This window comes from Condylostylus longicornis, unplaced genomic scaffold (assembly GCF_029603195.1).
Source record: "Condylostylus longicornis isolate FDR11 unplaced genomic scaffold, ASM2960319v2 ptg000164l, whole genome shotgun sequence".
In the NCBI taxonomy this organism is placed as follows: domain Eukaryota; kingdom Metazoa; phylum Arthropoda; class Insecta; order Diptera; family Dolichopodidae; genus Condylostylus; species Condylostylus longicornis.
The window spans coordinates 346684-360000 of NW_026578132.1; the positions used below are offsets into that span (position 1 = coordinate 346684).

The 13317-nt window shown below is 28.4% G+C and overlaps 1 protein-coding gene across 3 annotated transcripts in view; it reads right to left on the reverse strand.

The window, feature by feature from the left end:
* Positions 1-3904: 3904 nt before the first annotated feature.
* Positions 3905-13317, reverse strand: part of LOC129616259 (uncharacterized) — a 9514-nt gene continuing 101 nt past the window's right edge. The window contains exons 1-6 of one of the 3 annotated variants that reach the window (XM_055531815.1): positions 12848-13317; positions 12601-12711; positions 11906-12541; positions 11483-11845; positions 10965-11417; positions 3907-4278 (exon numbers count right to left, since the gene is read on the reverse strand). The exon at positions 12848-13317 is cut by the window's right edge and continues 101 nt beyond it. In XM_055531815.1, the coding sequence (XP_055387790.1) occupies positions 4250-4278; positions 10965-11417; positions 11483-11845; positions 11906-12541; positions 12601-12711; positions 12848-13061 (1806 nt within the window). In that variant the 5' untranslated portion in view covers positions 13062-13317 and the 3' untranslated portion in view covers positions 3907-4249. Of the gene's footprint in view, positions 4279-10964; positions 11418-11482; positions 12542-12600; positions 12712-12847 lie in introns of all 3 variants that reach the window. The other 2 variants (XM_055531816.1, XM_055531814.1) reach the window with 2 other exon arrangements.

A 13317-nucleotide genomic window follows, 5' to 3' on the forward strand; every position in this document is an offset into this window, starting at 1 on the left:
TTGTACAAATTTACTGGTGGTGGTTCAAATAATCTTTCATTTGTAGTTTTAGGATGGGTTGATTTTTCTTCATTTTCTTTTTGTTTGGATTTTTCTTGCTCTGTTTTTCGAAGGCTAGCCTTATAATTTGGGTTTATAGACCTCTCATTTTCTGCTGGTTTTGATGTGTTTGTACCTCTAGTAGTCGCATATAGTATTATGGTTTTTCTAAGTTTACTTAGAAAAACTTCTAGTGTAAGCCGTCCATCTTGAGCTGCTGGATTCGAATACAGATAAATCATCTTCTTCCTCACTAATGTTGAAGTTCCTCACTCATCACTCTTTTTCTTTTTTGGGTTGTTTTTTGGTTTGCTGATTATATTATTGAGAGGAATTTTTAGAGTTTCCTTTTCTTAGCCGATCTTACCTGCTTCACGCTTCTTCATCACGCCTTCAATTGCACACAGTTTATTTGTCGTTTCTAATTTTTTTCTTTCAATCCTTCTTGAGTTTTAATAAATTCTGCATAATTATATTTCCTTGGATTTGTATTTCGGTTTGGACTAGCGTTTTCTACATCTTTCCAAAGTGGTGATGTGGCAACCGTTTTTGACTTTCAGAAAAGGATTAGTTTTATCTTTTATTTCCAAAGTTCGAACGGTTGGTATTCCGAAACTACACAAAATGCAAAACCAAGTAATATTGTTTTCAAATCCTTATTTAGCTTGTTCAGAAACTGTTCATTTGAACTTCTATCTTTTTTAGAAGTAAAATTATAAGCAAAAAAGCTTGGGAAAGTACGAATTTTGTGAAAATTCGTTAAAATCCCTGTATATCGGAAACCCTTAAGTTTTGACAACTAGTTCCAGATAAAAATTTTACCAATTTTTGATGCCCTAAACCCTAATTTTTTATGGCACGCGTGGGATTGAACATTTTCCTATTTCATATTATTCAATTTTAAGGGAAAAAAATTTAAAAATTATTTTATGTATAATTTTTAGAAAGTAATGTATGAATTTTTATAAGTTTTAACAGTGTTTTGTTTTAATAAAAGCCTAAATTTTTTACAATAATGCAAGAGTTGATGCAGTAATACCGTTTATTTCAAGCTTCGCACAAAATTCATTTATTTGTTTTCTTTTTATACCCTGCACCTTCGTGAAGGGAATATTTACCTCGGTATGGAGTTTGTAACAACTAAAACAACTCGTCTCCGGTGTGGGTATGTACATATATTCTTGCTCAGCGTAAAACCAAAGTATATATACTAACAAGTAGTTCGACTCTCCGTTTACATCACAGTAATGCAATCACTCACCAATATTTGTATACAAAAAATTACCTTAGTTAAAAGAGTTAAGCAGTATACCTTCTTATTTTCATTTTTATGCACATAAGAATTTTTGGGAGAGGGAAAGAGTACGCAATAGATGTCAACCTGTTTTTTTATAATGTAATTTTGAAAGGCGACACTTTATTTAAAAGCGACACAATAATTTCTGTAATTTATTCCAGTACAAGGTGGCAAAAAGGTGTATTCATATTATAAAAGCGAAGCGGAAAAAAAGTGTTTAAAAAAAAATTATTATAATTTATATGAAAAATAATAAAATTAAATTTTAAAAAGATGTATAATATTAAAAAAAATTTTAAGTAGTTGTGAAAAAAAAAAAAAACTTATAATAATGGGTAAACATTGTTTGAAGTGTTTGGGATGTAATCTTGTGTGTGAGGCAAAAAAGCCGACACGAAAATTTCATTTGTTGCCATAAGATGTGGAGAGGTAAATATGTACTTTTGAAAATATTTTAAATTTTTAGTGTTAAGCATTTGTAATTAATAATTATTATTATTAAATAAAATAAATAAATTATTTTTAAATTTTTTATTTTTATTTCAATCTTAATAAATTTAAAACATATTTCCCATGAATTGGTAATAATTATATTTCATAAAGTAATCAGTATGCAAACACCTTTTTTTCTTTATAAATTACTTTATTTCTATGTCGCTACCTGATACTGTGTATCTACTGTACCAGGCACATGCATGTGTACATTTATACAATGAAATTTCAAACTCTTTTGCTTTCATACATTCGAATTTTTTACCTAAATTTTATGAAATGAAAAATAAATTTTGTTATTATCAAAATAAAAATAACAAAATTTTTACCTAACTTAATTTTATTTTAGTTTAATGTTTTTGATACACTCGTTTGTATACAATATTTTGTTTCTTTCTTGCCTACACAACTCTTATTACCATCTATTTCTAAAAAAAATGGAATATTTTAAGAATTTGGAAGCAAGATGCAAACCAAAACTAACGGAATGGAACGAGTCGAATTACTTATAAGTAGATATACTTTGATGAAAACTAACGGAATGGAACGAGTCGAATTACTTATTAGTAGATATACTTTGCGTAAAACTCTGAGCGTAAATTGAGACATGTCCGCACGATAACTCAAAAACGAATAACACAATCACAACGGGTTTGGGTAGCTGCCATACAACTCAACCGTTTTTTTTTTTAATATTTCAAAAACTAATAGAGATATTAATATAAAATATTATAAAGGTGTCGAATTACGTTCTACATATATTCTGAAAATTTTAATGGAATGACTGTACTGGTTCGGGTAACTGCTATACAACTTTAAAAGAAAATTTTAAATATTTGAAAAAATATTAGAGCTAAATTCATGTAACTTGGGTGTCTTATATCCAATTTCAGATGTAACGCTGCAAATTTGATGGAATGGCTTGACAGATTCGGGTAACTACCATAGAGCTCCAAAAAGTAATATAAAATATTCAAGAAAATAATAGAACTATAGGTCACATGTATCCTTGAAGTTTTGGTGGATTTGACAGTTTCGAATAGTTATCATACAAATCAAAAAGAAAATTTTAAGTATTTGGAAAAATATTAAGGATAGGTTCATAAAAGTTGGCAGTGTATTATTCTGTCCGTTTATACCGACTGATACTTTTTTACTTGCTTATTACTTACATATTGTTAAAATTGAACTGATATCATTTTTTTATTGAAATAAAAATTATTATGTACATATGTACGTACATGCGTATGTAAGCATACATGCGTATATAGCTAATTTTTTGGAATCATCATACAAAGTTTATTCTCAGTTTAATTCCCTTGTAAAAACTTCTCGGCACATAACAAAATACATATGTATCAAAGTTCGTTTTGGTGTTCGTCCTTATATTTTTCATTCTGTGACGAAAAATTTTAAATTGCATGAGAAGTATAAATTTTGATGTAGCAAGCACGAAAAAAATGTAAATTTTAACAAAAAATTGATTACATTTTAAGTTTAAATTAGATTAAATTTAAAATTTTTTAATAATTATAAAGTTATAAACCACTACGATTATAAAAATTTTTATAATTATTAATAATTAAAATAATTATGGTTCAGAAATGTGTTGCTCCAACTTGCCTCTAATTATAAAAACGAATATAATAAAAATACATTTACTAAGTTTTTTAACTTGATGATAAAGTTTAGGGAATTCAGTGCTTACTAATACTACCACTATAAGAAAAAAAGCATTATATGTACTTATTTATATTATCGCTCAATTCAATGGTTCATAAAAAAGATTCTTTGATTTTCTTTTTCTTGTAGTGTAGTGAGAGATTCAATAAGAATACATTCGTGTGAATCATCATATTCGAACTGTAACTCACTTCTCCTTAGTGTCCAGGCTTGCAAATTTTTGAGTTGCTAATTTCTGCTAATCAAAATGCCCTTTAAAAAACTAATGGTTTTCCACAAATTAAATAAGAATTGATTTGAATGTTGATGAATAAGACAAAATTTTATATTAATATTTTTAATTTGAAATAGATACTTACCTATTTTGTATTAGCTTCTCTGTTCAATTTAAAAAGAAAACGTAAGTTATTCTCTATACATAGTTCTATTTCTAAGTATATGTTTCACAATTTTAAAAATCTTTCCCTAGAAAAATCGTAATTAATCCTACATTTTTGTATTTTTTATTTATTTGTATTTTTCATAATTTTTAAAAATTATGAACTTCCTTTGAATGTTTATATGTAAAAGAACATTAAAAAATACAATTCCAAACTAAGTGCGCATCATACAGGTACATCGTCACAACAAATCCAATAAATCGAATTTTGAATTGTTGCAATTATATAATTCAAATACAAAAATCCAAATCTATTCAGACTTTTCAAGCTTCTTCCCTTAGAGGATGAGTGTTATTGCTTAGTGTTTTGATAAGTTTAATGGAGCATCTAAAATTAAAACGGAAAACATTATGCAAAAACTACTCCGTGATTTAATCTTAAAATTTATTACGTGAGTATTTATTTTTTCTTTTTTTTTAATTTACATTGAGATGACCAGTATTTTATAAGAAAAAGAAAATTTAAACGAGGTCATAAATACATTTTTAGATAAACTGTATATGAATATAAATATGTTCTATCACAGACATTATTCTGGACCGGTGTTTATTCATCCGATAAAAAAGTCTCAATCCTCTGTAAAATTCCAAAATAGTCATGCTTTGTTAAGAACGTGCAAGCGATTATGAAAATTCACTGGAATATTTTTTCTACGAGTTAAAAATACAGAACACCGAACTTACAGAATGCTCAAAAATTGATTTGCTAGTTTTATTTAACTTTTGAGAATAAAATGAGTGACACAGATATTTAAAGAGTAAAGTTATATATGCAACGCTGATTTCCTATATTATAATTTGGTCAGGGAAAAGAACTGAGTTAAAAATTCAGTCATGTTACGTTTTTAAAAATGACTTTTAATTTCAAAGTCTCAAAATCGGATATTGATATGTTTAGTACATGGTTTATAAATTATACAATTAAAATTAGCTCAAACTAAAGTAGTAGTTTTTAATTCAAATTAGTTCTGTCTTGGTAGTATGGCAACGTATAAAAATGTGGCCTGTACCTCAGATTGATTTTAAATCGAAGTGGTTCAAAATTTTGAATATGTATTTAGGAATACGAGTATTTACTGGCAATCAATTCGTTGGACAGGCCAATGTTACAATTTTCAGAAATATTTGTATTTCAGACTTGTACAGTGTAATAAAACGCCCTATAGGAGATTTTTTGATACGTTAGCCCCAGTTTACTTTTATACGTTCCTTGTTAGGGAAATTAAAAATATTAAAACGCTTTAAAAAAAGGCAAAAAATTAATCATTAACATTGAATTTTCATGACTTTGAAAATGTTACAGAAACGATTATTAATTTGCCTTTTTCTTTCTCTTTTACTATAGAACGATATGGAGAGCAATATACAAAATTTACCCCTCAGAACCGTATGAGCGAGCATGAATTATCTCTTAGATATCGAAGCTCTCCGGTAAAATGCGAGATAGTCACGCGTTTTAGAGCAAGAATGGAAAGATTTGCGTTGCAGCAAAAAAAAAAACAATTCGGACAAGGCTATTGGATAGAGGCAACTATAAATGATGCTAAAAGCTTTGCCAGAACCCGACAAGATCCAAGCAAAGAAGCAGATCGGAGAGCAGAAAACTGCAACCAGCAAATCAAAGCGTGAAGCCCCTTTTGGGAAGTTTATCCTGGATAGAATAGACGTCCCAAAGACGAAGGTCTTTATTCTTCTTCTGCTGAAAGATTGACAACTCCGGACTAAGAACTGACGGAACGGAACCAACGAAAAAAGAAAGGACGGAGTGACATTGAAACGAGTTCTTTTTGCCAAAATAGCTTTTCAAGAATAACCGTTTGTCAACAAGAGGTAAGTGTAAAAGGGATTTGTGAACCATAGCGCAAAAGGGAGACTGGCGAAAATGAAAAAAGACGGATGTGAGGCAAAAAAGACTGCTACATGACCATCGAGTGTGCGTGTGAGGTTGTCAGAAGTAACCTTAGGAAACGTAAAATCTGTCCAGGTACCGAATCATTAAAAGGAAAGAGAGGGTTGATGATTTTGCAATTTCATGCAGATGTAATACTGAAATTTGTGCTTAGAAATTGTGTTCATGTAGACGTATCGCGATGTTTACGAAATAAAAATCTTAAGGCAATATTTGCCAACATGCTTTTAATTTTAATATAACTAATAAAAGTGTTGAGATTTTACAACAAATTTAACATAAAAATGTTATAAAAACATGCGTCGGGCGTAATCGGGAAGTGATCGATGCATTATCGACATCGATGTAAAATAAAATGTACGATTATGTTAAATTAAATTATGTACGAAAATGATCAATACGGTAACACTTTTAAAGTTTGATGTTCAAAGATGGCAAAAATACGCATCGTATGCGTATCATATTAAATTCGTTGTTCACTAATTTTTTTGTGATTTTCTTTTAAACAGTTTTTAAAATGGATGCTAAGAAGTAAGTAATTTATTATATTAAATCAATAAGTAATAAAGGTAATTATTTTTTAACAATTAGCACTATTCCACTAGACGCGTCGCGTATAAAAATATGTCAGTTGACAGATTTTACATTCTACTAGACGTGCGTTTCACTATTTGTCACAAAAAACGTACATAATGTATTCTACTAGACGCATTTTTTGAAAACTGTCATATTTAGTCGCGTATATTTTGATGACGACCCAGATAAAAAATTGCAGAAAAACAAAATTTAAAAAACATATGGAGCAGATATAAGTATAATAAGATATTTTAATAGCAATACTGAGTAATTATATTAATTTTAATGTAAAAGTAAAGGATCGGCAGCAATTTAAAAATTTTAACCGGCTTAATGGAAAATTCATTTTCTTAATTTTTTTTCATAACTTTTACCTTTGCTTTTACAAAAAATCAAAAAAAGTTTGAAAATATCTTTCGCTAGTTTACTATTTGTTATTCATAATGTTTTTAAAAACAATTTTCTAACCTTTTAACATAAAAAAATTTCAGTTCTACTTTTTTTGTCACATCATATTTCGCATTTAGTAAAATATCAAAAAAAAAAAAAAGCGCCGTGGCAAAAAAAAAAGTGACGCATCTAAGAGAACAAGAGCGAATATTAATTTAATAATAAATCAAATAAAAAAGTTGAAAATTGAACCATATTTATATTTTCCTAATCGAAATCAAAAAAAAAATTTTAATAGAATTTAAGTGTAGTTAATAATATCAATGTTTGTAAACAAAAATTTTTAAAAATATATGCCAGAAATGATATGATTTAGAAAGAAAATGTCAAAATAATATTGAGTCAGTAAGGTAACATTACATCGCAATAATAATAGGCTTTTTCATAAACACAGTATATCGCAATATAAACATTGCTAATCTATCACAAAAATAGTTAAATTACCATGACTGACACAGTTAAATCAACTGTACTCTTTTTTACTGGTTTTTGTAGTTTGGTTTTACATTTTTAATTGTTAATTATTGTATTTAAAAATAACAAAATTTCTTTTTGTTTATGTTTTCTTTTTTTGCTTTTCTTAATTTTTATTTTTCCTAAAATAGAATTTTCCACTATTTGATCCCATATAAATATATTTTTTTTTGTTAACGACAATTTTTGTTCATGAACACAATACGGCAAATTCAAAATAGCAAGTTTTTATACAACTGTCAAAATTATAAGAGATTTTCATATACACAATACTGCAAAACAATAATGTTATACATACGCAATATATTTTTGACAGTTGTATAAAAACTTTTGCTATTTTGAATTTTTAGTATTGTGTTCATAAAAATCTCTAATAATTTTCTTTGTATATTTTCCCATTACAGCCATTCTTTGCGTTTAAAATGTGTGATTCTGAATGTACTAGTGCATATACTTGTGATTTAGAAACGGTCCAAATTTGGGATTTAGGTATTTTTTATCTTTATTTCATACTTTGCTTTTTACAACTTTGAATAATTAATTTTTCAAAAATGCTATTACAGTGTTATGATAATGAGAACTCTGTTTGACAAACGTGTTTTGTCCATTTCAATTATGGAAAACATATATCAAGTAAACTCGCTCTAACTGTCTATTTGCCCTTTCATACGTCTGACAGCTACAAAACGTCTACACCGCTCAAGATATTGTAAAAAGATAAAACTTGTACACATATAGACCCAAGTGAAGGCATATTTCTCTAGATTACTATTTTTTTAATCACCACTACCGACAAGTTATAGCTCTAAAATCATCAAGTTTTTGACAAACTACTGTGCCTAAACCATTTGTAAATTCTGTAAAGGTAGAAAGATCATAAAATTTCTGTGCCTATTATTTAGATCGATGTTATTTTTACATGTATTAGCAAGACTGTCGAATTTATTCCTCATCGGGTTATTCTGTCAAAATTGGCTCGTAAAGTTTTGCTCTTTGTAACTTATTTTGAATCTCTTATCGTCATAGGGATATTATATTTTTATTAGGACGCTCTTGCGCTTTTTCAGTTGCCCGAACCGTGAGATTAGAGGAACATTGCCAGATGGTGCAGAGAGAATAAGCCGGTTTTGGCTAGTGGTGCGTGTTTATTTGTGACATAGTGTTTGTGCATCAGCTTGTGTCTGGGGCTGCCAGGGCTCCTTCGTCGTTAGGATGGGTTCCCCGTTGGTATAATGTAAAGAATTTGGAGCCAGTTGAGTTTGTTAATTTTTGTCAATTGTAACATCCTATTTCGTCGGGTCAATTTTCATTTTTTGTCTACTGCAAGCAAAGTTTTTAGATCAAGACTTTCGAGTAATTTAAATCTTTTATATTATTATTTTAACACTTTTCAAAAAAAAATTCAAAAAGAGTACTTATTAGTTTCACTCTGTTCGCCCGTACGTGGACATGTCTTTAAAAACCTCTACAATCTTAAAGATATAGCCTTAACTACAACCTTAAAGATAGGAATTTGAAATTTTAGCAGTTTTCAAACACTAATAATAGTTCAATTTCGGAAAAATTTTTTTCCACGTCCACCCCTTTTTTCGTCTCTTTTGCTGTCAGTGTGGTTGTCATTATATTTTAAATGTCCTCCTAACTCCTCTTTCTTATTAAATTTTACTATCAATTATTTTTCCTTCTTTTCTTTGTAAATGATGGCGTTTATTGCTCGTTCTTTGTAACTTATATTATGCTTTGACTACTGTCCCTTTTTAGCAAGATGCGTAATGCTTGAGCTAAGAATTGGTTATCAGATATATTTAAATATATTTTAATTTATGGAAAATTTCCTTCCCTTACTTATGTATCTAAAATGTGTCAAATGTTAAATTTCAAATTTGAAATTCCCAAATGCTATACATATATATGTACATATATCAAATTTAAAGTGTCAAAATATAGAAATCTTGGAAAAATTTAAATTTACATTAAATTTACATTATGCGTGCACAATTCAATCATAGATTATTGCACAATTCAATATTTTTTGATAATTTTTTAATCTTCCGTATTGTTTAATTTCTTCCCAAAAGAAAAAAATTCCCTTCTGAAAATTAAAAATTAATTTTTTCAATTAAATTTAATATCGGAGAATCTAATGTAACCAAAAAATGTTTCGATTCTTTATTGTATTTCTCTGATATTACATTCGGAGAATAAAAAATAAGATTTTTTTTCTTAATTCTTTAAAAAATTTGTGACACCTTTTACATTCTTTTAACTAAGTTTTGAATTTATATCTATGTATGTATGCAATAGTAAATGCTTAAACTTGAAAGCAGTGACTTTTTTGAAAACAACAATGTAAGTAAAAATGTTTTTTATATATTTCCTTCATTAAAATATTCAAATTTATAATTTTTAATTTTTTCTCGAAAATCAATGTTTTTAATTTTCATATATAAGAAAGATATGTAGAATAACGACAATTTCAATTTATTGCATTTTCAAATTAACTTAGTTAAAGATATGCAAAACTGTTTGCTATTAGAAATGCGTATGCAGGTTTTCAGAAGAAAATTGTATTTGAAGCAGATATGCTTATGTGGTTAGTTAATTAAAATCTTTAAAATTTTAGTTAAGTTTTTAAATTTTAATTTAAATCTTATTAAGCTACCTTTAATTCCCTCCAATATTTTATTTTTCTTTCAAAAAAAGGGTATTGATATTTTGTAAATGAAGATGAAATTTATATTAATAATTGTGAATTGTTATTCGAAAAACATATTTGGAAATAGGAGAGCTTTTTTTTAATAATGCCAATACTATTTTAGTTTTTAAGGCAACTTTCTCCAGATATGGTATATCAATGTTAGTGATTTCCGAAAGGGATTCACTGTTCATTACAAAGTCATTTGAAAAGTTCTTGTTATTTGGAGAATATAGCAATTAAAGCCTCTAGCATTTCCAGTTCTATCCTCTATATTTTCAATATTTATCTACATGCATCGATATCGATGAGCTTTATAATGTCAGAAATGCTTCTTTTGGTGTTTTATATTTCGTGGCAAATTAAATATATTCCCTATATCATAGGGAATATACCTAGTGGGGTGAGACATATAAATGTTGACAAATTAAGGTATAGAACTGCAAATTATTATTAAGTTGAATCATTAAATTATTATTAGACCAACAAATTCAAGCCAAAAAAGAGGCATATTCTATATTGTGTTTAATATTTATGTATAAAAACTAGTACTGCTTGTAACTGTGTAATTCGGTAAAGCCATTAATCATGTTGTAAGCAGATAGGCCAAACATTTTATTTTTCTTGAAATGCAAAGTCCTACTGCAGTATATGACCGTAGATAATTTTTTTAAGTACAAAATCTTGAGTTTTTTCATTTTTAGTTTTGCGGTGGGAACATCTATAAAACCTGATGGAACTCGATAAGAATAAGAAAATCGTAAAGCTATTCCGTTAAATGTTAAAAATTTAATCCTATTAAAAACCGAAAATATCTTAATTTTAGTATAAATTTTTAAAAATATGTCCAAAGGAGTTTCAAATTTTTTTGCGAAGTATAAATGTAGTCTTAAAGTATTTTAGAATATACCTGTACTACATTCCTGTTTGATGTCTTTCACACAAAGAGAAATAGGTACATCTGATAGATTCGAACTTTTAATTGGAGACATTCTCTCTTCGCACTGCTTAGATTGCAAAACGGGTACTGAATCAAGTGAACTATAGGAACTAATTCCATTCAAACAAAATATTGAAGGCGACAACCTTTCTATTGGATTTGGAACAACTTCTTTATTGTAGTGCGTCCATAACTGGTGCCGCATTGCTGCTGTTGCATAAGGATGATAGTATGACATGTGAGGCACGTATAATGGAGCAGAAATTCCGATTGATTCATTTTGAGAGTACTTTCTTAACATTGCAGGTGCTGAAATTGTATCAAACTTCTGTGCGCTGCTAATTGCTTGCGCTGATGTCTTGTGGGTCTCTTCAACCTCTTTTATCAAATTAGAGTATTTTTTAATCCGGTTGGTTTTATGTTCTGCAAAATGCAAGTAGGTACGTACCATAAATATTTTTTTTAATAATTACTGAAAGAAAAAATACCTGAGTTTTCAAGGGATGATCTGGAATCGAATGTACTTTGTAAACCGTTTGCGTAGATATTAGGAGGGGGTTGTCCTTGGCAAAAAATTGAAGAGAATGGCCGATAAAAATTTTGTTTTGACATATCAGTTTGAAAGTTTGTTGTAATATTATCCATATTGAAATATTTTGAATAATTAAGCGGGGACTTCGTCGTAATATCTAAATCTTCTTTATTTGATCTAGTTTTACTGACGATTCGATTAAACTTTTCTGAATCCATTTCTTCTAAATGATTATCATTTGCGCTGTTTTCCTCCCTAACTAGGTTTTTTTTATTTTTTTTTAAGGCAGAGCAGGTCAATTCAATTGGTTTTATTGAGACTTTTTTAAGGTTACTATTAGAATTTTGCATAGATCGACAATTAGTAATTTGCTTCTTACCATTTCCTAACAAGGAATTAATACTGTAATTACTGTGCAAAATTGACGAATTTCGAAAATTCTGTCCATTTGATTCATTTTGTTGATAAAACCCATTCCTTTCACTTTTTTGAAAAGAATGCGATTGTATACATTCATTAACCACAGTATCGATTTGAAAAGAAATTATTTCTTTAGCACGGGATCTCTTTGAGACATCTTCAAGCGATACCTTTTCCAATTCTCTAAGTATTCTCTTGCGAGGTGAGATATGATGTCGATTCTGAAATTCTTTTATTTTTGAGTTGTACAAATGATTCGAAATATTCTGCCCGGGGCTTTCATTATTTTCGGGAATAGCTTTTTTAAGTAGCCCTTGAATTACTCTAGATAAACTTTTTCTTTTTAGTTTAGTGCCTGTTATTGAATTTTGGATTTCCTTACACTGATAACTGCTTTTAAACGGTTTGTCGCATATTATTTCATTTAAGGGCTGCCTTCTCTTCTTTAATGACAACCTTTCCCCGTCAGCAGACAACATGAAATTTTCAGTTCTTTTAAAGAATATTTCTAAATTGGAGTGGTTGTATTTTTGTGGATTTTGCTGCTTCCATTTTTGATTGCGTTGCCAAATAAATGATTGGGACAAACAATTTCCTGAAATATAAATATTTCCTAATTCTTTAAAGGTAATATTTATTTACCATTACAATTACCATAGCTTTTGTATTGAACATGCGTATTACCCAGAAGATTTTTGGCAACTGGAACCCAACCTGACTTTTCCCCTTTGCTTGACCTAGCTAATTCAAATATAAATTTTCCATCTAAAAGTAAAAGTTCAATTTTTTTTTGCAGTTCAAGAATAAAAGCAAATGAAAACATGGGTTAACAAACCTCTTATATTTCTTGTTAAATGCTTTTAAAATTTCCAATAAACTATGTAAAAAAAATTACCCTTACCTTTAAAAAATTGAAGTCGTCCCCCTATATTTGAATTGACATGTTTTATACTTGTCTTTCCCTTAGTTTTTTGCTTTAGTAAGCCATTATCTTCCGACTTTTCCGCTATTTTGGTTTCAACTTTTTTAATGATCAAATTAGTTTCCATGCGATTTTTTTCACAAGTTGAGAGAGCCGAATTTACAATATTTTTTATAACTTTGTTTTCTGTCATTTTTTTTCATTGTTTATGTAAATGGAATATTTAAATATTTAATTCTCAATTCAAATTCTGCTTATTTACTAATATGTATATTAAGATTTTACTGTTTCTTTTCCATTCGTCTCGTTGACATTTCTTCAATAAAATTACACCTGATAAAAAAATTTACGCTTCGAACCAGCCATTTTGTTTTCTTAAGAACAATATAGGTAAAAAAACAATTGGCGATTTTTAAACTAAAAATTTCAAACAAAACTTTGAAGAAAAT